Source organism: Mustela lutreola, chromosome 12, assembly GCF_030435805.1.
Source record: "Mustela lutreola isolate mMusLut2 chromosome 12, mMusLut2.pri, whole genome shotgun sequence".
Classification (NCBI taxonomy): Eukaryota; Metazoa; Chordata; class Mammalia; order Carnivora; family Mustelidae; genus Mustela; species Mustela lutreola.
Window position 1 is genome coordinate 21014932 of NC_081301.1, and position 25430 is coordinate 21040361.

General features: G+C 47.4%; 1 protein-coding gene across 4 annotated transcripts in view; it reads left to right on the top strand.

The window, feature by feature from the left end:
- SUSD1 (sushi domain containing 1) overlaps positions 1-25430 on the top strand; it is a 130802-nt gene continuing 105372 nt past the window's right edge. Inside the window, exons 1-3 of one of the 4 annotated variants that reach the window (XM_059141773.1) lie at positions 1-441; positions 13624-13731; positions 16915-17070. In XM_059141773.1, coding sequence (XP_058997756.1) covers positions 351-441; positions 13624-13731; positions 16915-17070 — 355 coding nt within the window. In that variant the 5' untranslated portion in view covers positions 1-350. Of the gene's footprint in view, positions 442-502; positions 763-1317; positions 1449-13623; positions 13732-16914; positions 17071-25430 lie in introns of those variants that run through there. The other 3 variants (XM_059141774.1, XM_059141772.1, XM_059141776.1) reach the window with 3 other exon arrangements.

The following is a 25430-nucleotide window of genomic DNA, read 5'->3' on the forward strand; positions in this document are numbered from 1 at the left end:
TCCCGACGCCCCAGGCACAAGGTCCTCCGAGCAGCAGGAACGCTTGTCTGCTCCTCCCCCACCACAGCTCTGTCGCCAGATGCAATCCTGCAACCTGGTCGCCTGCGGCCCTTGGGTGGACTGGACCGTTGGCTTCTTGCCCTCACCGTGTCCTTGGAACACCAGCCACTTCACCCACTTCTTCCCCCCCCCCCCAAAGATTCCCGCTCCTTCTGCCCCTCGCCCCTCTTTCTCTGCCACCGGGGTGCCTCCCTGAGACCCAAGAAGCCTCGGATCTCCCGTTCGTCTCTTTTGCTTGAAGCACGTTTCGTCCTGGCACGGTCCGGGACTCTAGGGTCAGCTCTGTCATTATGTGCTGGGTGTCTGTCCCTACTTGCATAACGTCCGCGCCGAGGATGCCGGACCCTGTCGCTCGGCCCGCCGTGTCCCCCGGCGGAGCAGGTGCGCGAGCGAGTGAGGGGCGCGGAGCGAACGAGCGTCTTGCGGGCGCGCGGGCCACGCGGGGAGGTAGGGCCCGCGCTCCGCCACCTCCTCGGGACCCCGCGGCGCCGGAAGCGCCCGGGGCGGCCCCCTCCCCGCGGGGCCTGCCGCCTTATCTCGGCGCCTCCGGGCCGCGGGAGGAGTCGCGGGCGCGCCGGGAGGGACGCGGCGGCGGCATGGGCCGGGGGCCCCAGGGCGCGGGCCGCCCACCTCGCCGCCTGCTGCCGCTCCTGCTGCTGCTCGGCTTAGCCCGGGGCGCGAACCCAGCGCTGGGCGCCGACGGTGAGTGTGGGCGGGGGGTGGGCGCGGCGCGGGGGCACCGCCGAGCCCTCGACTACGCCGGGCGCGCCCGGGACGCTTCCCCGCCCCCCACTCCCGGGGCAAGGCCGGCGCGGAGCCCGGGCGTGGAGCGCAGGTGGGGCCCGCTCGGGCCGTTGGGGCTCGCGAAGGCGGGGCGCACAGAGGCAGGAGGGGCTCCCCGCCCTCGCCCCGGGCATCTGGGGGTGCGGGGTGGGGGAACCTGTCGCAGGCGGCCTCGCCCTTGGCGCTGGGGACCTGTGGGGCGAGGCGGGGGTGGGCGCTAGCCGGAGCCCGGGGGGAGAGCCGCGCCCGGCGTGGAAGGGCGCGGAAGGGCGCGGAAGGGCGTTCCTGCTGCGCTGTCACGCTTCCGGCTTTGCTGTGGCTTTTGCACGACAAATTCTTGACCTGAAGCAATTTTCTTCCTACCTTTTAATTTTTTTTCACCCAAGTGAAGAACCAGATGCTAATGTGGTGAGAAAGAAGTGCAAGGAAGATTACAGGAAAAAGGCATTCCTTAATCAAGTCATTCGCTCAACAGACGGTCCTTGAATGTTACCTTGTGCAGGATGTGAGGTCGCCCCGCTGGCCCTCATTGAGCTCCTGTTCTGGAAGCCACAGACGAGCAGATCACCCAGTTCCAAGCAAACTGGAACGCACTGTCACATGTGGTAGGAGTTACACAGATTCAAACGTGTAGGGGAGGTGGCATTTACCCACTTAACCCAAGTAATCCTAATAGATGGCAGAATGCCTAAGTGCTCTGAGAAGGTGTAGGTGGTCAGAGCAAGGTGAAATTCATTCTAGCTTGGTGAACCTGGAGGTATTAGAGATGAGGTGATTCTTGAACTGGGCCAACAGGTTTGATAATATTTGGGTATGGGAAGATGAGGAAAAGGCATCCCAGCTCATAGCAGAGGGCACAGTCAGCCCTCCATGAATATATGCAGAATGAATGAATTCCACGTGGAAGGGGCAGCGTGATGGGGCCTGTGGCCTGTGGTATGTAGGAGCTGGGTGGGAAATGGAGGTGGAAAAGCAGATTGGATTAACCAGAGGCAGAGTGCCTTGGTTGGCAAACCGAGTTATTTAGAGTCAGCGTTCCTGGGTGGTGGGAAGCCGTTGGAACTCATTGCAGGCTTTTGTACAGTGATATAAAAAGTAGGTATAAGGAAACCCTCCAGCTTTCTTAGTAAAATCATTCATCCTGAAGGGGAAGAGAACTTCCATGTAGGGAGGTGGCGGGGGCGATTTTGTGGTTCAGACTCCTGTTTCCTCAAATTCTTTTCATCTTTGGACTTTTACTACCACTGGTGTTCCTTTTGATGACTCAACTCTTTTGGGTAGCCATTTTTGAACATCAGATATTCTGGTAGGCATTTTAACTTCTTTCTCTGACTTGGTCTCCCACAGCAGTGTGCCTAAAAACCTGTAGAGGCTTGGGACCTATTTCAAATCTGCGTTAAGCCCTCTAGCCTAGGCAACGGTCAGACATGATCCCATAGAATTACTGGGCTAAGATGGTGGAACAAAGTAACTACCTAAAGGCTACTACTTAAAGACTATTGGGTCAAATTGGGGAAGTGGAAGTGCCTGGTAGAGACTCTCCCCTTTGTAGGCATTCTTTCTTCATTTACAACCTTGAAGAAGCTGGTTTTCTTTCTTTCTTTTTTTTTTTTTTTTAATTTTATTTATTTATCAGAGAGAGAAAGGGGGAGAGAGCGAGCACAGGCAGACAGAATGGCAGGCAGAGGCAGAGGGAGAATCAGGCTCCCCGCCGAGCAAGGAGCCCCATGTGGGACTCAATCCCAGGACGCTGGGATCATGACCTGAGCCGAAGGCAGCTGCTTAACCAACTGAGCCACCCAGGCGTCCCAAGAATCTGATTTTCTTAACGGTGGGTTTCCTTCCAGTGGACAATGTAGGGAATGCCTGGAGGCTTAGAACCATTGTAAGAGCTGGCCTACAAATTCTGAGGACTGACCCATACATTCTGAGGACTGGTCCCATGGTAAAGAGAGCAGGGGAAGGGCATCAGATGTATATAATAAGGTAGAAAGCGAACCGAAGGACCTAACAATGGACCTTAAGGTGGCGGTGAACAGACGAGAAAGGGGACACAAAGGCTTGAGGACTGGGTGACTTGGATATATGGTTCTGTAGGAGGAGGAAAAAGATTTGGGAAGAAAGATAAGTCATTTTGGATACCCTGAATTTGAGGTAATGTTCGGGCTTCTGGAGAAGTGAACTCATTAGGGAGTTAGGACTGTGGACAAGGGGTGTGTGCCATTGATGGAGACTTGTGGTCACTTGAAGCCTTGAGGTTGATAAGAGGAAGGAGACCCAGGGCAGATTTGGGGGAAAGACCCATTTTCAATGATAGGTGCACATACAGATGGGAGGAGGGCTGGGCCAGTCTAGCATCCAAGGAAACCAGAGGAAGGGGAGCTGTGGGAATGGAGGCTGAGAAAAAGAGTTTTGGATCTGGTGGCTCTGCTCAGCTTGGGCCAGGGCTCTCAGAGCAGTGAGGGCGAGAGCCAGATGCAGAGGGCTGTAGTGAGTGCAGAGGTGTTGGCTGGCTCTTAAAGATACTCTTTAAAGAAGTTAGAAGCAAAGGGAAGATCCCTATTCAGCTGGGCCAGCTAGGTCAGTGCAAGATTTTGTTTCTCCCTGGGCTGATGGTTTTGGGAAAGCAGCCACAAACACGCTGTAGCATGAGGGTATTGTTCAGTAGAGATGGAGACATTGAAAATGCAGAAATAAATGAGGTAATTTTTTTTTTGGAAGATTTTATTTATTTATTTGACAACAGAGAGAGAGATCACACGTAGGCAGAGAGGCAGGCAGAGAGAGAGGAAGCAGGCTTCCTGCTGAGAGAGCCCGATGTGGGGCTCCATCCCAGGACCCTGATACCCTGGCGGAAGGCAGAAGCTTAACCCCCTGAGCCACCCAAGCACCCCATAAATGAGGTACTTAATGAAGCATGTCCAAAGCGAAATTGTTCTACAAGGGGGAAAGCTTAGTCTCTGCCAGGGGAGGAGAAGAACAGAGAACTGCTCTTTTTCCCACAGCTGTCTACTTAGGGCTGTTCATATTTCAAAACCAGCCCAGTCGGCCTCCCTCCCGGGAAGCTCTGGAGTTTCCTGCAGCCCAGCCACACCGTGCCTGAGTCCGTGTACCGCATTTGTAGGATGCACATGTATTTCTAGGCATACGAGCGAACACTAGCATGCATACGCATTTATACGGCACCCTCACTCTACTCACTGAGGCCACGTTGCATATTACACAAACTGCTTGGTGGTGGTGTTTGCTAGACTAAGCTTCATGTGAGTCATGGGCTGTGGCTTGTAATAGGAATTTGGTAGGAAGGGAAATGAAGACCACCCAAATGGGAAGAGGCAAGGGCTCTTTATACAGAGTTTGCTACATCAGGAGAGTCAGTCGGCATCACTCTGAGAGCCTGATAGCGGATCAAAGGGGGAGGCTTCTCTTGTGCCCCTGGCTTGAAGCTGGTGGCCTGGAGAAGCTGGAGGTGGTGTCCTAACAGCAGACGTTCTAAGTGATTGGTTAGGGGAGTGTACTGGGCGCTCTCTGATTGGTCCTAAGCGTGAAGCGAGGGCAACAATTAGGGAAGCCAGCTGTTAGCGATTAAATCCCGACCATTTGGGTCTTACGGCTGGAGGCTGTGGTTTGACTTCCTGGCCTGATGATGGCTGCCTCATGCCTCCATGTGGGCCTGAGTTCTATTTTTATCTACGGCCTGGCCATTGTCTCTGTGCATATTCAGTGTCTCACTGGTAGCGTGTGCTGAATTGCCCTGCATCGGTATCAAAGACATTTCAGGGAGAAGAAGTCAGAGGCTGCGTGGAAGGGAAGTGTGAGACACACAGTTGGTAGAGCAGGAGGGTGTTGATGGGTGGGTGGGGTGCCAAGCCCAGGGGAATGGAAGGTTAGGAATGGGTGAGGAAGGGTGGAACCAGTCAGTCCTGTTTCTTAACCTTCTCAGGCACAGTCCTGAGTCGGGAGTGGCTGGGGACTTGTTGGCTCAGGACTGGCTGGGTTTGGAAGGCCTGAGGGAGGACAGGCGGAGGCCTTGAGAATCTTGGGGGAGTGATGGTGGTGGAGAGGCCTGGGAGTTTGTTCTTGCTGTGTAAAGTGCACGTGACGTCACCATGTAGCGGGGGAAAGAGGAGGCATGGGGGTGGTGAGTGAATTGTTTTGGAGTGACTTAGAGTTGCTCAAAGTAAGGGAGTGGGATTCAAGCTGATGGAAAAGATCCTCCTCCATGTCTTCCACTGCTGGGGTCTTGGCCCTGGGTGTGTCCTCAGCCTTCTGGTCCTGTCCCAAAATGGGTTCCTCTGTCTCTGCAGCCCCAGTAGCAAGTGGCCTCTTGGACTTTGCTCTGGAGAGCAGACTTGGGAAGTTAATTGCATGGATTCAAGAAACAGTTTTCCACCTGCTTGAGAATGTGAGTCAGGTGCGAGAGAATGCATCAGGGGGCGACTTGCTGGGCACGAACCGAGGGTGTGGCCTAAATGAAAGGCTGCTTGACTCAAAACGCAAAAGTTTTGCAATTGGAGCAGTTAGCGAGGCTTGGTTCTTGGTTTGGAGGCTACGTATGGTGGGCCCCACTGGACGTTGGTCTTGGTCGCTTAAGCTTCTGAGGTCTGAGTCAGGTTTTACCCAGAAGGCTGGGAGATTGTGGGGCAGGCAGGGGATATTATGTAAATTAAGATATTAAGGATCCTGGACTATCAGCCCCACAAATACGGAGGCATCTGTCTACATGACAATATTGCTTCGGATTTTTGCACTAACGCAGCTCTGTCACCCTCTTCATTGGTGTATCTGGGAGGTGGCCAGCTGTCAGTACCTTCATGTAGTCTTTCCTGGAGTTGACAAGTGGTTGTTACAACAGCATCTAATGTATTCTAATTGCTTTACGTGTATTGGCTCATTTCTTACAGCAGCCGTATGAGGCGGGTCTTTATTATCCTCATAGTCAGATTTATAGGAGGCGGAGGCCCAGAGCCCCATCTAGGATGACACAGCTAGTCCAGTGGCAGAGCTGGGATTGTCCCCCCTTCATCTCACCCCTGGTCGGAACCTCTGGGCCAAGTGGCATGCCCTGCCTCTCACATGACCTGTTTCCAGCCATAATAACAGTATCTACGGGGAGAGACAGAAATATTCATGTAAATCAGCCCTCTGCCTAGTGCTTTCCTGCTCATACAGCATTTCTGTTTCTCACTGAAGTCTCATGACAGAATTCTGTCTCACAGATTAAAACCGGAGGACGGGCAGGTCAATTTGCCTAACAGCACGGAGCCAGGGAGCAAGAGAGAAGTGTCCCAGCCTCGGTGGGCGCACCAAAACCCGTCTTGGCTTCTGAGTGTTGGTTGTGGTTTTAGCTGGCTTAGTTGATAGAGTGCTGAAGGGAAGCGGATGGAGGTTGTCTCTCTGGATGTTCCAAGAATAGTCACCAAGAGTATTTAGCCTGGTTGTCCCTCTAGACTTTGGAATGCCCACTGTCCTGTTTCTCTGCCAGTCATTCTAGGTATCCCTAGGCCAGAGGGTTGGGGGGGAGGTTCCCTCAGTCCCTATGCAGCAGCCACCTTTCTGCTGTCCTGAGAATCTGTTTTGACAAAATTAAGTCCTCCTTGATACGGATGTGAAGACGCCCTCCTGCTCCCACTTCCCCTCAGGTTATACAGCAAAGGTGCGGTGGTCTTTCAACTGGCCTGGAGAACTTCCATTCCTTGGATAATTATCACTGTCACCTTGGTCCAGCTATGTTCTGCATCAGTCTAGGCTTGGTGGATGACATTGTCAGGGTTGCTTTTTCTTTCCCCAGGATTCTGACCTTGAGGTTGAACTAGACTTGCCATGTGACCAGTAGTGTGGTCTACCTGGGAACTTTTTTTTTGAATGCAGATTCTCAGGCCGAATCAGACTCTCTGGGGATTCTGTTTTAACAAACTCTCCAGGTAGGGAGACCAGCTGTCTTTGTTGGCACCGTAATGAGGGTTTTTCTGGGTCACAGGGCTTGTAGTATTAAAACCGGGACAAAGTAGCCCCCCCATCTGTAGGTGATTCTTAACTGAGCTAGGGGCTGATGAATGGTGGAAACCATTGTGTGGTTAGAAGCGACCCTCCCCGCCCTGTCTTTTCTTGGATTTTTTTGAATTTTTGGATTTTTGGATCTTGGATTTTTCTTGGATTTTTCCAGGATTGTGCTTCCTGCCCCTTTCTTTAGGATAAGTTGTGTCACTGCCCCATGATGTGTGTGTGCTGTACGCCCCCCCCACCAAGAGGCTTCTTTGTCCCTCAAGCAATTAGAAATCAGAAGTTACCACATAAGGCTCTGCAGACTAGGTTAAATATAGGCTGAGTAAGAAGCTTTAGTTGAGGCCTTTCTTCCTCTGGAAACTGCTTCCCTCCTGCAGGTGGTCTGAGAAGCCTTTGGCAGCCCAGCATATAGGTCGTCTTTTTGCCAGTATGGGGAACAGACATTCATGGAGCCAGACATGCCAAATACTGTCCTTCTGGGGTTCACTTTGCTAAATTATTCCTAGTGGGTCATCAAAACAGGTTCCCTAAGGATGAAGTGTCGGCCAATTAGGGAACAAGAACTTTGGAGGCCACTTAACCCCTGCTGCTTAAAATGTGGTCTCCCTGGGTGGCTCAGTCATTAAGCATCTGCCTTCAGCTCAGGTCATGATCCCAGGATCCTGGGATTGAGCCCCACATCAGGCTCTCTACTCAACAGGAAGCCTGCTTCTCGCTCTCCCACTCCCCCTACTTGTGTTCCCTTTCTCTGTGTCTCTCTCTGTCAAATAAATAAATAAAATCTTAAAAAAAAAAAAAAAAGAAATGCAAAATACTGGGCCCCGCCCTGAATCGGAGCCTGTGGTTTAGCACCATCCCCAGGTGATTTGAATGTCCCTTTAAATTTTTAAAAAAGATTTCTGTATTTATCTTGGAGAGAGAGTTTTGTGGGGGGAGTGGGGGTAGCAGAGAGAGGGAGACAAGCAGACTCACTGCTTAGTGCAGGTCTGGCCCATCACTGGGGCTCAATCCCAGGATCCTGAGATCATGACCCTGAAATCATTGCCCGAGCCACCCAGGTACCCCTGAATGCCCTTTAAAATTTGAGAAGCCCAAAGCCCTCGTTTTACAGATGAAAAAACTGGGATTGCGAGAGGTTCAGTGACTCGCTAAAGGTTGTATAATGAGGAAGACTCAGCTAGATTTAGGGTCCGGTTCTGACAATTAGGTCCAGTGTTTGCTTTCCCCCTGTATCTGGCTGCCTTCTTACAAGGCCTTATTTTGTTTGGTTCTGATTATTGAATGAACTTGAACTTAATTCAATTTATTTAAAAAACTTTACATTCTGTCTTTCACTAATTCAGACTGGACTTCCGTTAATTTATCTGAGTGGGTGGTGCTCCTTTATTTCTTAATTTTGTGTGTGTGTGTGTGTGTGTGTTTATTAGATTCACTCGACAGTGGAATGAAATAATCTTTTTTTTTTTCCCGTCTGATGTGAGTTTCTGGAACTGGATGTATATAAATGCTTCCATGTTTATAAAGACAAATACTCCATATCAGAAAAAAAATCAAGCATTTTCCCATTTTGTTGTTGATGATTTCATAAATACGGTATTTATTTTTTGTTATCACACTGGACGTACACACTGGGAGAGTGTTTGTCATTATACGGCTGATCATAATGGACTTAAGGACTTGACTCAGGAACCTTTATTTATTTATTTATTAAGATTTTATTTGTTCATTTGACAGAATGACAAGTAGGCAGAGAGACAGGCGGTGGGGGGAGAGGGTGGAGGAGCAGCCTCCCTGCTGAGCAGAGAGCCCAATGTGGGGAATGGGGGGCTCAATCCCAAGACCCTGGGATCACAACCTGAGCCGAAGGCAGAGGCTTTTTTAAAATTTTATTTTATTTTTAATTTAAAAAAATGTTTTTTAAAAATTTATTTTTAATTTATATTCAGCATAACAGTATTCATTGTTTTTGTACCACACCCAGTGCTCCATGCAATCTGTGCCCTCTCTAATACCCACCACCTGGTTCCCCCAACCTCCCATCCCCCCAACACTTCAAACCCCTCAGATTGTTTTTCAGAGTCCATAGTCTCTCATGGTTCACCTCCCCTTCCATTTCCCCCGACTCCCTTCTCCTAACTCCCCATGTCCACCATGCTATTTGTTATGCTCCACAAATAAGTGAAACCATATGATAATTGACTCTCTCTGCTTGACTGATTTCACTCAGCATAATCTCCTCCAGTCCCGTCCATGTTGCTACAAAAGTTGGGTATTCGTCCTTTCTGATGGAGGCATAATACTCCATAGTGTATATGGACTACATCTTCCTTATCCATTCATCCATTGAAGGGCATCTTGGTTCTTTCCACAGTTTGGCGACTGTGGCCATTGCTGCTATAAACATTGGGGTACAGATGGCCCTTCTTTTCACTACATCTGTATCTTTGGGGTAAATACCCAGGAGTGCAATGGCAGGGTCATAGGGAAGCTCTATTTTTAATTTCTTGAGGAATCTCCACACTGTTCTCCAAAGAGGCTGCACAATTTGCATTCCCACCAACAGTGTAAGAGGGTTCCCCTTTCTCCACATCCCCTCCAACACATGTTGTTTCCTGTCTTGCTAATTTTGGCCATTCTAACTTGTGTAAGGTGATATCTCAATGTGGTTTTAATTTGAATCTCCCTGATGGCTAGTGATGAAGAACATTTTTTCATGTGTCTGATAGCCATTTGTATGTCTTCATTGGAGAAGTGTCTGTTCATATCTTCTGCCCACTTTTTGATATGATTGTCTGTTTTGTGTGTGTTGAGTTTGAGGAGTTCTTTACCCACTGAGCCACCCAGGCGCCCCCAGGAACCGTTATTTAAAAGGTATTTCCAGGATGTTGGTTGCATGTGATTCTGAATTGACAGTGTCTCATGGCACCAATTTAAAAATGTTCTTCGTTAAAATGTTAAAATGGTTGTACTGATGGACATTTAAGTGTGTCGACCCATTTCTCACTTCAGCTCTGCCTGTTGCCCCGAAACTCAGGAGCCGCTCTGGTCCATTTCCTTCAGGCTGTAAACTCCATCTCATGCCAGGGTTAGCGAGGGGAACAGAGTATCTACCTGCTCCTTATCCGTATTTGTACCTAGTTCTTTGAACTCTGAGTCCTATCCCTGACACCTGCCTTCTGAAGTGCTCAGTGGCCCTGATTCCTGAGCCTTTGGGGCCGGCTTCTAGTTCTTCCTCTCAAGCCATTCCCATGCTTCTGTCTCCTGCAGCTTCTGAAATATTGTCGCCGTCCTCCTCTCCTGTCCTCTCCTGTGCCAGGGTTGATACCTTTCCGGAGCTTCATGTCATGGGGGAGGGGGAGCTTTGAAGATGTACTAAATCTGCATGTTTAACTGCAAATCTTTCATCTGTAATTAAAAAAAAAAAACTTGTATTTTTTTCTTACAAGCTCTTTCGTATTCCTAATGTTAGTGTTTGCATAAGCTCTTCGCTCCTCTCACTGGTCCCACTTGCATCATGACTGCTGGTCTTTATAGAGCACTGACTTTGGGGAAACTTTTTTTTCACTGAATTTGAATGTAATTTCTAATACTTTTTTTCTTTACTATTTCCTCACCCCAACTCCCAAATCCTGTATTTTCTTTTATTCCTTCCTTCCTTCCTCCCTCCCTCCCTCTTTCCCTCTCTTTGTTACAAGATTTTATCTATTTGAGTGAGAAAGAGCACCAGAAAGAGAGAGAGTGAGAGAGAGAGCAGCACGCATGTGCAAACATGTTGGGGGTTGGTTTGGGGAAGTGGAGGGGCAGAGGGAAAGGGAGAAGCAGATTCCCTGCAGAGCAAGGAGCCCGAGGTGGGGCTTGATTCCAGGACCCTGGGATCATGACCTGAGCCGAAGGCAGACACCTAACTGACAGAGTCACCCAGGCCCTTCTTTTTAAGGAAGGTCCCCCTGCAATTTCTTGCATTAAAATTCTAGGGCTTCCCCTCCTCCTCGTGCTGCCTGCTTTTGCTTCTCTCTTTTTAAAGTACAAAAGCATGAAAAACTCAAATTTTCTGGAGTGGATACATTTTCATATCTAGTACTAATCATTCCAATTAAAAAAAATTTTTATTTAAGTAATCTCCACATCCAACCTGGGGCTCAAACTCAAAACCCTGAGATCAAGAATCACACACTTGACTGAGCCAGCCAGGCGCCTCCAGACATTTCAATTTTGCTATCCTTTTTGTCCCAAGAATTTATTTGGGAGAGTGTTCTGTAGTGTCCAAGTAGGGTTCTTTTGGGAATGCTAGTGTTTTTATTTTGTAGTCTTATTACATGGTAGTTAGATACTACGACTTCTATAGTTTTTTTTTTTTTAAATTTTATTTATTTATTTGAGAAACAGAGATCACAGCTAGGCAGAGAGGCAGGCAGAGAGAGAGAGGGAAGCAGGCTCCCTGCTGAGCAGAGAGCCTGTTGCGGGGCTTGATCCCAGGACTCTGGGATCATGACCTGAGCCGTCAGAGGCTTTAACCCACTGAGCCACCCAGGCGCCCCCGACTTCTATAGTTTCTATGTTTGACTTTGTTGCATTTTTTTTTAATGGTCTGGGATATAATAAATTTTGTAAATATTCCACAGTTAATTTAGTATTACTTAGGGATAGGCTGCAGTTTGTCTCATTTCTGTGTTATACTCGTTTTATTTTATTTTATTTTATTTTATTTTATTTTTTTCTTTATTTATCTGACAGAGATCACAAGTAGGCAGAGAGGCAGGCAGAGAGAGAGGAGGAAGCAGGCTACCTGCAGAGCAGAAAGCCCGATGTGGGGCTCGATCCCAGGACCCTGGGATCATGACCTGAGCCGAAGGCAGAGGCTTAACCCACTGAGCCACCCAGGTGCCCCAATGTGTTATACTCGTTTTAAAAGAAAAAGCAGGGGAGCCTGGGTGGCTCATTCAGTTAAGTGTCTACCCTCGGCTCAGGTCGTGAGCCGAGAGTCCTGGATGGAGTCCCTTGTCAGGCTCCCTGCTCAGCGGGGAGCCCTCTTCTCCCTCTCCCTGATCCCTCCCACTCCCCCGCTCTTACTCTCTCTCTGAGATAGATAAATAAATTTTTTTTTTTTTTTAAAAAGGAAAGAAAAAGGCAGGTTAACAATCAATACAGATTTTCCTGAACTTATGATTGGGTGGGTTACATCATAACTTGGAAATCTCCTAAGTCGAAAATACATTTAATACTCCTAACCTGTCAAACATTATAGCTTAGCCTAGCCTACTGTAAATGTGCACAAAACCCTGGTGTTCACCAGCAGTCCGGCAAAACCGCATGACACCCAGCCTGTTGTATAACCAAGTGTGGACCCTCTCCTGGGATGTATTGAATACTGTACTGAAAGTGATAAACAGAATGGTCGTGTGGGTGTAGAACATTGTGAATCTACCGGGTGTCTGCCCCTGTGATCGCCTGGCTGGCTGGAGCTCGAGCTGGCTGCCACGGCCCGGTGTTCTGAGAGAGGATCACACCGCATACCCCCAGCCTGGGGAAAGATCCAAATTCAAAATTTGAAGTATGCTTTCTACTGAATGTGTATTGCTTTTGCACCACTGTCAAGTTGAAAGATTGCAAGTTGAACCATTGTAAGTCGGGGCTGTCTGTACTTGGAAATCTCTCTGTCTCAGTTGTCTAGAGCAACCTAAGGGCTGAGTGTTTATTCCCTGGGTAGTCACGGGGCCAAGACTGAGATGGAATTCCACACTGACTCTCCCGACCGAGGCCCCTCCTGAAATTACAGACACTGAGAGGACAACATGATACCCCACAGAGCCTCAGGTAGAAGTCCTTGCTTGACCTTGGGCCATGTACCCGTCACCCTCTAGTAGGTTTGCGTGTGTTAGCCTCCCACATCCCTGCTGCGTGTCGAAGTAATTGGACCTGGTCATCCGGCTGGAACCCGGCTGTTCATCTCACTGACATTTTAAGCACATTCACTTTTCCCCTAAAAGAAACACTATGGAGTAAGAGACATAGATGAGTTCTTCTCCCTTCCACTTGCTTTTTGAGTTGTGGCGAGCAGGACTGCAAGTTCCTTTATGCAGTCACTCAGGAAAAGTGCCTTGGATGTTCATACTGTGCCCTGACGATATAGGGGCAAATGACGCAGTCCTGCAGCCTGGAAGACAGAGCTGGAACCATATATAATGACAGATTAACACGGCCGATGTGGGAATGTGCAAGTGTTAGTGGAGCACAAAGAGATTAAATTTTCCAGGAGAACAGAGGAGTGGGGATGACACCAGAGGGAATATGGGGTTTAAGGTGAGTCTTCAAGTAGGAATGGGTGCTAGCAGGACGGAGAAGGAGATAGGCATTTCCCTTCCTCGAAGGGAACATTGTGACTAGGGCATGAAGTAGGACAGGGGACAGCATGCGTGAGAAAGAGTCATCACCCCCCTGCTTAGAGAATATTGTGTGTGGTTTGGGTTTGAGAACAGTGAGGCTTGGGCTAGGAGTTGGCTTAGAGTCAGACTGTTAAGAGGTTTGATGGCAGGTTGAGGTATTTTTGTACTTTTTGTACAAAAAGTACAAAATACTGTTTGTATTTTGTACTCCTCTCTGTGGGCAGTGAGTAGCCGTGGCAGGTTTTTAAGGATGGTGTCAGATGTGCCTTTTATCATTCGGCTGTTCCCATTCTGGTTCTCCGTTGTAAATGTCTACTACCCAAACTGTGGCTTGTCCAGAGGAAGGCGATCGCATTTTTCTTTTAATCTACAATGTGTGATTCTGGTTTAGATGTCTGTGCCACTTGCCATGAACACGCTACCTGCAAGCAAGCCGAAGGGATGAAGATGTGTGTCTGCAAATACGGATTCGTGGGCAACGGGAGAACTTACTGTATGGGTAAGCTGTGGCTCTTGGGTGAAGTTGGAAAGTGGGGTCACGTAAGGAGATTCTCTAGTGTTAAAGAGCTAATGTCCTTGTGGGGAAGACGTTGCTTTGCTCACCTGTTTTCATCACAAGAAGTCTTGTCCATTATAATAGGCCTTTGTTTTAGTATTTGGGTATAGCCAGTTTGGGGCGTTTGCAAGGAAGTATCTTCCTTAAAGGGTCATTGAACTTGAGTCTCTGGAAATTCTCTGGCCCGACGCAAATTTGAAATCTGTTTCAAGTCCCGAGTTTAACTTAACAGCTTGAGTAAATACTGCCTTCCTTAATTGCTCCTGGTTGTTTCGATGTAAGATGATTTGTATTCGTACCCCGAGGAAAAGCAAAACACAATTGCCTATTGGACTTTTGGGCTAATTGATGAAGTAGTATTGCTTTGAGTCTTAGGTCTCCCGGAATTCATCCTCCAGATTTTTTGGAGTTGTTGCCCACTGGGGTCTTGGGTGGCTTAAAGGAATACAAAGGCTTTTAGGAAGGATCTAAGGTAATTTTTTGGCTTCATGGCCTCCCGTGTGAGACTCGAGCAGTATCCGGGCTCAACGTTTCTCAGAGTGAATGTTAGGAGAACCACACTGTCCTCCCAGTAACCTTGTTATGTGCACTACGAATGTTGACAGTTTGCCTTGCGGCTGTGCACTGACTGTGTAGACAGCCTTGTGATATCTTTGGGTTTCTTCTTCCTAAAGAGTAGGGACAATTCCTAGTTCCAAAAGTCATATTCTACTTCACAGATACACTCTCTCACAGTCACACACCATGGCCCGCTCCTGCAGGCTTGATCTGTGCCCCCCTTGGACCCTCTCTCTTTGGGAGAGAGCCCAGGAGAATTGTGGCTGCCCTGCAGTCTGAAGTTCCTGGGGCACTTCTCGAATCCTTCTCCTCCCATGGCTCTCTAGCAGGGGCTTGGAAGCGAGGTGGGAAATGAGCACGGACAGCCTCCTCTGCTCCCTCCCCGAAGGCCGTCCCCCGCCCGCAGAAGCTCACCTCACTCCTGATTGCCCCTTGACTTCTTTTTTTTTTTCTTTTTTTTAAAGATTTATTTATTTATTTGACAGAGAGAGATCACAAACAGGCAGAGAGGCAGGCAGAGAGAGAGGAGGAAGCAGGCTCCCTGCTGAGCAGAGAGCCCGATGTGGGACTCAATCCCAGGACCCTGAGATCATGACCCGAGCCGAAGGCAGCGGCTTAACCCACTGAGCCACCCAGGCGCCCTGCCCCTTGACTTCTGAATCGAAACTTCTCTTAATGGGAGGAAGGGGCTTCTTGGTTTATGTGGTACTTGCTCTCAGACACTAGACACTGCCTACGCCAGTATGTGGCCTGCTGAGACCACACCACGGGTCGCAGGTGACATTACTTATGTGCCCTGCATGTTATAATGTGGTCTGCAGTCAAGGGGCCTCAGAAATTTAGAATTCTCTACAAACCCACTGTCCCTTCTGGTGAAGCCTGCTGGGGAGACCTGTCTCAGAAACACTAGCCGAGGACAGGAATGCAGCATCTTATGGGTGGCTGGACTGGTGTCCGAAAGCCCCGTGCCGGGCTCATCAGCTGGGCTGGACACTTGGCCAGGCGGTGGCTTGAGGACTGTCTCTCCCTGCTCCCATGCAGATCACACCGCAGACAGTGTTAACCGTGAGCTGTGTTCCATCTTCAGCGACATTTCCAAAAAGATAACACCTGTAAGGAAAAATAGGGAGAAAAAAAAAAAAGGAAGGCCGGATTTGGGGAAGGGTACTTTTGAGGCAGCAGGAATTGAGTGCCATTGCGAGAGGCAAACCCATGCTATAGTCAAACACTAAATAACAATCCGAAAAACTCCAGTGCATAAACTAATGACACCCCCCCACCCCCAAACAAAAAAAACAGTGGCAGAGATCAACTCTGAAAGAATGCATAAGAAATTGGTCTCAGGAGTTCTTCTGCTGGTAAGGCCAGGCCAGAGTCAGCAGAGGCTGGCCTGCCTGTTTTTCTAAATAGACTTTTATTAGAAGACAACGTTGCTCATTTGTTTGCTTATGGTCTGTGGCTGCTTCGTGCTCTAAAAGCATAGGTGAGCACTTGCCCCTGGAGACGGCCCTGCACAGAAAGTTTGCCAAGCCCTGAGCTGCAGGACAGAACCAGGAGGGTAATTACCTTCATTCGACATATATGTCCAATGACTGCATTAAAAATGCTCAGGACAGGCTTCTGCAGACTCGCCTGCATCCTCTACCTCAGCTCCTTCTCACGGGGTGACTAATATTATTCACATGGGTCGTTGACGATTAACAGGAGCTGTTCCTGCCGCAATATCAGCTCTGCTCCCGGATGAGGCTTAAGCACTAATTCCATTGCGTTTCCTGGTAACTCAGAAGTAACAAATTTTCCGGTTACTCACTGGATGCAAGATTGTCCTACTCTGCATTTCATGAGAAAAGCAAGAGAGTGTGGCTGGCTGAGCTGGAAATGGGGTGCTGCTGCGTGTGTTTCTTTCACAAGGTCTTTTTGAGTGTGAAGAGATGGGAAAAGAATCGCAACCCGCAGCTTGGAAGACAGAGCTGGAGTAGTATATAATGACAGATGAACATGGTTGATGTGGGAATGTGCAACCCCTTCTCCCAATCTTCAAATAAGATGAATGTTCAGACTAAGACGCTGGATTTCTCTTGTTTGTGTGTGTGTTTAAAAAATCTTATTTATTTTAGGGAGATTTATTTATTTCAGAGATTTATTTATTTATTTATTTAAGAGAGATTTATTTATTTATTTATATTTTAGATTTATTTATTTTAGACATGAGTGTGTGTGGGGGGGGCGTAGGGAGGCTCAGAGGGAGAGAGAAACTTTAGCAGATTCTGTGCTCGACTTGGGGGTCAATCTCATGACCCTGAGATCATGACCTGAGCCTAAATCAAGAGTCGGCTGCTTACCTGACTGAGCCCCCCGGGTGCCCCTCTCTTGTGGTTTTATATATATGCCTGGCCCATGACTGTGGGGGACCCACGCCCTGCAGTCCGAGAAGCATCGTGAGGAGACCCTTGGGATGTTGTCACAGAATAGCAGCTCACAGGTCTGTAGCCCAGGAGGACAGTCTGGGTTATTGGACGTGGTATGGATTGATAGCCCTTTCTGTGCGTTGTCTCCATGTATCCACAGATAAAAACGAGTGCCAGTTTGGAGCCACTGTGGTCTGCGGAAACCACACATCTTGCCACAACACACTCGGAGGCTTTTACTGCATTTGCCTAGAAGGATATCGAGCCACAAACAACAACAAAACATTCATTCCAAATGACGGCACATTTTGCACAGGTACTCGAGGAGGGGGCTGCGGTGTCTGGCGCGTGGGGGAGGGAGAGGGCCGGGCTGGGACTGGGCGTGGTTTCAGGGAGGGACTCTCCCTGCAGAAGGTCGGTGAGTTTGGGACATGGGCTGAGTATTAGTGAGTGTTAGGAAACTCCTGTTCCATTAGCTAGTGTCACGGCATCGTAATACTGGGGATGACATTCTCATTTTGGGAGACGCATGCTGAAGCATCTAGGGTATCAGGAGCTATCTAGTGTTATTATGATCTCTAAGGGGTCTTAAATGACAGACTGTGAGAGCAGGTGTTGCGGGGTGGGTCTTGGGAGTTCACTGGCATATGCTTTCTGTGTTTCTCTTGTTCTGTGCGTTTGAACATTTTTCTACCAAACAAGGAGGGGCTCTCAGAGATGGTGTTTCTGGAACCCCAGCTGGGGTGTTCTTGTGGTGACTCTGGCACTGTGCACATGGCCCACCAAAGGCCCAGTGGGTGGACATTGTGATGTTGGCTTCTGGGAGCTCTGAGTGGTGCCCGGTGGGAGACGGGGCTTGCGTCTCAGAGGAATCTGCCGGTCGAGGAGGACCATGTTTTTCAGCCGCTCTGAAGGTTGGGGACGCATGTTGGGTGAATACAGTGGGTTGGCAAAATCCTCATTTTCATGGAACCCTGAAACTCTTGGCCAAACTCCATGTTACAGCATGTCATGACGTTGTAGCCCTTCGGTTTTCTAAGAAAATCTGGGAACGGTGAGGAAGAGGAAAGGCAGGAATAGACTGCAGGTTCTGCGATGGTTTTGCATAGACTTAATGGCTCTGCTTAAAAGTTTTGTGATACTGAGGGCGCCTGGGTGGCTCAGTGGGTTAAGCTGCCGCTTTCAGCTCAGGTCATGATCTCAGGGTCGTGGGATCGAGTCCCGCATCGGGCTGTCTGCTCAGCAGAGAGCCTGCTTCCCTACCTCTCTCTGCCTGCCTCTCTGCCTAGTTGTGATCTCTCTCTCTCTGTCAAATAAATAAATAAATAAATCTTTAAAAAAAAAAAGTTTTGTGATACTGAAAGGTTTTCAGGGAAAAGGGAAAGGAGAATGTTGTTTATCTCCTCACCCACCGGGAAGCACAGATTCCGATGCTCTGATTCATTCTCCCTCTTGACCTGCACCGAGGTAAAAAAAAAAAAAAAAAAAAATCCCTCATGGGGTCCACTTGATTTATTCTTGGCGTGAATGAAGCACGTTCCCTCAGAGAAAACATTTTATGATATACTGTTGTTTTCGGTAGCAAATGGCTTGTTGTACGATTGCCGAAGTGCAGAATTAAATTGGATGCGTTAAAAAAACAACATATCAATTAAAAATTTTTTTAAATTTAAATTCAGTTAGCCAAGGTATAGTACATTATTGGTTTTTGATATAATGTTCAGTGATTCATCAGTTCAGTGTAACACCCAGTGCTCATCCTATCACGTGCCCATTTTTAAAAAAACCTGACAAGGTGATGATAAGATGTTCTGTTCATCCCAAGACACATTTCTCCTGTAGCTCCCTTGAGCCAAGGCGGTGCCAACGGCCGGTGATAGCACGTAGCTAATTTCAGTATAAAGTGTTGGTCATAGGTGAGCAAAGGACACTTAGGGAATCTGGAATCCGTGTTGGCTCTTATCTTGGAAGTGGGAAAGGAATCAGGGAACTTTCTGGAGGACGTGATACGGAAAATGGTGTTTTCAAGGCTGCAGGAGTTTGTTGGGGGAAAACTTTTATCACCGTATTGATCACTCACCTTCTCAAAGATGCATCTGACTTAAAAAAAAAAAAAATTCGAAGGAGGAGAGAAGAAGGAGGAGGAGAAGAAGAAAGAAATATTTTGTGCAAGGGCCAAACAGATGTCAACCTCGTAAGAACCAGTCTTCCTGGAACAAATCCTGATCTTGGCTCTTCTCTGTCATCCCCTTGTTGTCATTATTTAGTGACTTTTTTTTTAAGTGAGATATAATGCACATACTATCAGATTCACTCTGTTAAGGTGCTTTTTAGGATATTCACAAAGTTGTGCAACAACTACCACTATCTAGTTTCAGAATTCCTCTGTCACTTCAAAAGAAGACCCGTATCTGTGGGCAATCATTCTTGTGACCTCTGCTTTTGAGATCTCTGGTTATCACTTTGTAAAAGCTGATGGATGACTTTTCTCGATGATACTGAGTGTCTCTTGGCATCATGGTTGCCACGGGAACAGCGGTGGACTGTTCCTGTCCACTGAGGCTTAGCACGTTTTTGGGTATCAAGGGTTATCCAGTGTTTGTCTGGATCCACAGGATGTGAATCCTGGTTCCTGACTTGCAAGAACTCCTGCGACCGGGTCTTGGTTGGACTCTGCAGAGTCTGAGCCAGATTCAGGAGCTGCTTGCCGGTGGGCGTCTTTGGATGTCACCCACGAGAGGGTTCTAGTTCCAGAGAGCTTGCACCTGGCCCCCAGGGCTGCCCCCAGACAAGTTCTGGGGCTCCTGGAACCTTGGCCGAGGGAGAAACTCTGTGGCATTTCAAATGTGAGGAGGATGGGAGAGAGATGATGCTGGTGTGGGAGCAGACCTGGGGCTGTCATCTCCCTAACAGCCTGACTCCAAGGAGGCATGGCCCTACCATATCTGCTGAGAACTGCAAAATGCGTTTTGTGCACCTTTGAATTCCCCAGGTGTTGGGAATCCCTCTCTGCGGCTGCAGCCTTCTTTTCATTCGGCTCATCTCCTGCAGTATCAAAGGCCTGATGCCGTTTCTTCTAGAGAAGTATAACAGCATTTCAGCCTTAACTAGGAAATGGGGAAGAAGGGAGGAAAAATTTTACTCCCCAGAGGGAGTAAATGCGTTGCCATTCATCAGTTTCCAGAACCTTCTGCTCAGAGGCTGTATCACATAGTCTGCCTGTGGTGAAGTAAACACCGTCATTGCTAGATGTAAATCCCTACCCCTGCTAAGGCGTCTGTTGATTTCTCTCCCAGGTCAGGAGTCTGTTCTCTGTGTGAGCCTTTGCTCTCAAGCTTCTCAGCTTCCTGTTGTTTCTGGTCCTGGAGTGGCCCACTGTGGGCTCGGACACAACGTGTAGCCCCCCTGGGATTCTGCTCTGTGTGGGATATTGCCCAATGGACTTGCCGCTGTTCGAGGTTCCTCCCAGTGCTCCTTCCGAATGGGATTTTGCTCCCCAAATCCTAATCCTTTGTTTTAGCTGTGTTTTATTCCACACGTGTCCTGTTTTACTACTCTGAAACAAGGAAGCCACAAGGACACATAAACCTAAGGAAATGTGGGCTGGGCAGGTACTGCTGCACTCAGCAGGGCATTGCTTGTATCCAACAGCTTCCTGACTATTTTCCCTGTGGAGTCCCCCGGACTCCTGCTTAGTCACGTCTCTAATGGTGGGGGGTAATGGCTTCAGGCCCCCGCTACTGCTCCAGCTCCCAGGAAGGAGAGAGAGGCCAAAGACTCTGAATCAGAAGATGGTTGAACCAAAGCATGCTTCCCTTAAATGCAAGAGGCTTTGATTAAGGCACCATTGTTTCTCATTGGGAGTGAAAGGGCACGCCTGAGCTCCTGCACACGTGAACATCTCCCACGCTTCACTCTTTTTAAAAAAATATTTATTTATTTATTTATTTGAGAGAGATCATAAGTAGGCAGAAAGGCAGGCAGAGAGAAGTGGGGGGAAGGCAGGTTTCCTGAAGAGCAGAGAGCCCAGTGCAGGGCTGGATCCCAGGACCCTGACATCATGACCTCAGCCGAAAGCAGAAGCTTAACCCACTGAGCTACCCAGGTGCCCCCACACCGCACTCTCGCCTCTGGCTTCCTTTCGCCCTAGGATATAGGGATCCCAGGTTCCTTCCCAAGGCCTTGTTGAGTGTAGTAAAATATGCACACATGGTTCTTGTTTTGCTCCACTAATTTAAAGTTTTGGGAGGAATAACTGGGACAGGAGCTTTGAGGCATCTATAAAGTAGATTTTCCTAAACAAACTAGCAACACTGGCAAGATTGTGAAGGAAATGGATAACCCTTTCAGTTCAGGTCCTTTGTTCATGACTGATGCCTCTCTGAGCATGATCTTAGATATGGTCTCCTACCTTATATATATCAACTACACAGAATATATTATGTGGCTGTCCCTTCTTGTGGTTGTTTTCCTGCTTGTTATATTTTGTGTGTGTGTGTGTTTGCTATCATAAGAAATGCTATAGTGAACATCCTTGTACCTACATCTCTACAGATAATTATTCCTTGTTATAAATTCTGGAAAATAATTTTTGTATCAGAGGTATACTTACACATTGTTATTTTTCAGTACATTGTGCCAGATTGTCTTTCAAAAAAGTTCACACCAATATTCTCTCTCACTAATCATTTCACGAAGGTCTTCATTTCTTCACATCTTTGCCAATACCGGACATTAGCAACGAACGATGTGAATTTAACCGTCTTGATCTTAAATGGATGTTTGTGTCCCTCTGAATAACTGTGGCTTCTTAAGATGCAGGCTTCTTAGCTGAACTTGGCATTGAGTAGGCAAGAGGGTAGGAAAAAAGCAGTAACGTTACTTTCCAAGATGCGAGGAAGTCATTTTCGTCTCCCCTGCATGGAGTTGAAGGAACTAGTAATTAGTTGGCTACAGGGAGAAGAACAGGCTGTGAGAGCATTTTCATTTATGTGAAAATTCTTCCATGTACTTTTATCACTGAGTCCGTTCTGAGCCTTCAGGTTTTAAACCGCATCTCTAGGCCAGAGCTTGTGTGTAAAGGGGCATTCAGAGACTGGCCCCTTGGGCATGCCCGCTGAAGCTAAACCCTTGCTTCTTTGACACTCCTGTTCTAGCTAAGGGTTCCCCAGATGCATTTTCGGATTCTGTCTGAGAGGATTCCCATCCTGGGGGACAAGCCATGGGGCCGCACCCCAGACCGCAGCCAAGAAACCCAGGAGAGTGTGTATATGTGTGTGTGGGTGTGTGCGTGCGCGCAAGGGCTTCGCTCATGGTTACACTGAGGGTTAGGTGCAGGCTCTGAAGGAGTGGCTTGTGCTCCAGGGAGAACGGAGTCTGTAGAAACGCAAGGCCTATTCACGTATTAGCCAACATGTATTAGGACTTAATTAGCTTCATTTTACAAAAGTGGTTTAGAAAGGTTAAGGAACAGACCTGAGTACATCTAATAAGTAGCAGAGTCAGTTCTCAAGGGTCTGTTTAACTTCCAAGCCCAGGCTATTAGATGGAAAGAGCATATATAGAACATCAGAGCCCTGGGACCAGGTCAGCGTGTCCTGCTCGGTTTTGCTACTTTCTGGCAAGGAATTGTTCTGGCTGTGGATAAAGTTAAATAGTTCGGTATATACAATGCGATAAGGGAAAATTTCACCCTCAATTACTTAGGCTTGTTAATAAGGTTGCTCAGTTGCTCAGAACGTTTTTCCTTCCGAAGCAAACTGTTACGAACTTGGTAGGCCCCATGGAATCCACCACATGGAGAAGTTACTCTAATGAGCTTACCATGTTTACGCAGCCAAGATTCTAGACTGGTTAGAAAAGGGATAGTTTGTGAGCATTAAGAGGTCGCAGGGCATTAAAAGTCAGAATGACATCACCAATCTCAGGGAAAGATGCTAGGTGCTTCTGGACTTCATGAAGACAATGGGTATCTTTGATATTGTCTGTGGACAAGATGGAATTATTGATTGGCTGACGGTATAGTGCGACTGTAACGGGAGACACGGCGTGACCAGTGGCTAAGGGTGTCGTCCTGGAGCTACATGCCTGGTTTCCAAGTGTGGCTTTCCCACCACTTAACGTGTGTTGATTTTAGTGTCGTTACTTGCCCACTCTGTGTTTCAGCTACTTCCGCTGCAAAATGGGGAAAATGATAGCATCTAGCTCGTGGGGTTATTGTGTGGAATAAGATGAAAATAATTAGTAATAAGTAATGAAGGGTTTAGAACAGTGGCTGGCCTGTGCCAGATGACACACAGGAGTCATCGGGATTAGCGCTCATTATAACAATCATTGTTATTAGGTTGTTGAATGACTGGACACAAAGCAGGCCGATTAATGACTGTGGTGACTCATGCAGAGCTGATCGGTATCTAGAAACTCTGTCTTTTCCCTACCATTGCTACCTAGCCACATTTTCCCCTGTGGTACTGGTACCGCCTGTTTCTACTGAAAAATCCATTTATTCCCACTCACTGTCTTCTGAAGAGCCTGGGGCAGATGGGCAGGCTGGAAGATGATTACTGTGACAAAGGTATATGTCCACATTTTACAACCCCCACCCTTGGAATACAGAATCTTGATAAGCTAAAATGATGGATCCCGTTCTAGGAACGCATGCTGGATCCTGCAGGGTTGAAATCATCTCTAAAGTTTGTGCTGGATTGAGATTGATTTCATTTCCTATGCTTTAGATTTTAAGAATCCTTTGTTAACTATTATCCAAAAGCCCATGATTTTATATCAGCAGCTGTGTTTTTTTTTTTTTTAAAGATGTAATTTATTTATTTGAGGTGGGGAGAGAGACAGAGCACAGAGGGAAAGGGAGAGGGAGAAGCAGGCTCCCCGCTGTGCAGAGAACCCGATGTGGGGCTCGATGCCAGGACCCTGAGATCGTGACCTGAGCCAAAGGTGGACGTTAACTGACAGTCACCCAGGTGCCCTGTTATCAGTTGTTTAACTGAGTTTTTATTGGTTTCGTTTCTTACGTCTGTTGTTGTCGTTGTTTTTAATTATGTTTCCCTTCTTGACATTCTTTATTCTGATGTTTTTCTCTGGCTTGAATGTTTTTCAAAATCTTTTTCAGAAAAGAAATGTCAAGGGTTGCCTGGGTGGCTCAGTTGGTCGAGCTTCCAGCTCTTGATCTTGGCTGAGGTCTTGATCTCACAGTTCTCAGTCTGAGTCCTGCGTTGGGCTCTGTGCTGGGTATGGAATCTACTAAGGAAAAAAAAAAAAAAAGATTAAAAAAAGAAATGTCAATGGTATAGTTTCTGAGATCCTTCATGTTCTAAAATGTCATACCTTGACTTAAATATAGTACTATGTCTTGCTTCCTTTTCCTTAGAACTCTGTAAATATTCCATTAGTATTTGGTGTCTCAGACAAGAAATCCTAGGTCAGATTGGTTTTCTTTTCTTCAAGATTACAATTCCTTTCTCTCTTGTTTCATAGATTTTTCTTTTATTCCATGAAACTCAGATGACTTCCATTTTTCAACATTAACGCCTATCACCTCAAAAGGTGCTTTGGATGTGAATACATAAGCAGAAGAAATTTTCCCTTTGATATTAATTTTTAATTAAGATTTATTTATTTATTTGAGAGAGAGAGAGAGAGAAGGAGAGAGAAAGAGTGTGAGCACAAGTAGGAGGGGCAGAGGGAGAGAGAATCTCAAGCAGACTCTGTGCTGAGCAGGGAGCCTGACTTGGGGCTCAGTCCCATGACCCTGAGATCACGACCTGAGTTGAAACAAAGCGTCAGGCACTTAAATGACTGAGCTACCCGGGTGCCTCCTGCAATTTCTCTTAAGTGAATATCCCATATTTTGGATCTGTCCTTATGTTGGCTATTGTCTTATAGCTTCTGTCTCCTATTATTTTTTTTTTCTATGTGTTTTTGGCAAATTCTTCAAGTTGGAATTTGCAAATTTATTTTCCAGCAGCGACCAACCTATTATTCAAAGCCTCTATTGGGTTTTTATTTTTGGCATTCACATTTTGTTTTTTCCCTTTTGGAAAAGATTTTGTTTGTTTATTTGAGAGAGAATGAGAGTGAGAGAGAGAGCATGAGAGGGGAAAGGATCAGAGAAAGAAGCAGACTCTCCACTGAGCAGGCAGCCTGATGCGGGACTTGATCCTAGGACTCCAGGATCATGACCTGAGCTGAAGGCAGTTGCTTAACCAACTGAGCCACCCAAGCGCTCCCCACAGTTTATTTTTAATTTCCAAGTTCTCATTGTATTTTTCAGAAGTTCCCCTTTTTTCATTGATTGCAGCGTCTCCTTTTTGTTTTTTGGTTTTTTTTTGGAAGATTTTATTTTTTTTTTTATTTTTTTTTTTTTTAAAGATTTTATTTATTTATTTGACAGAGAGAAATCACAAGTAGATGGAGAGGCAGGCAGAGAGAGAGAGAGGGAAGCAGGCTCTCCGCTGAGCAGAGAGCCCGATGCGGGACTCGATCCCAGGACTCTGAGATCATGACCTGAGCCGAAGGCAGCGGCTTAACCCACTGAGCCACCCAGGCGCCCGGAAGATTTTATTTTTAAGTAATCTTTACACCCAGTGTAGGGCTTGAACTCACAACCCCGAGATCAAATGTTGCATGTTCTACTAACTGAGCCAACCAAGCACCTCAATT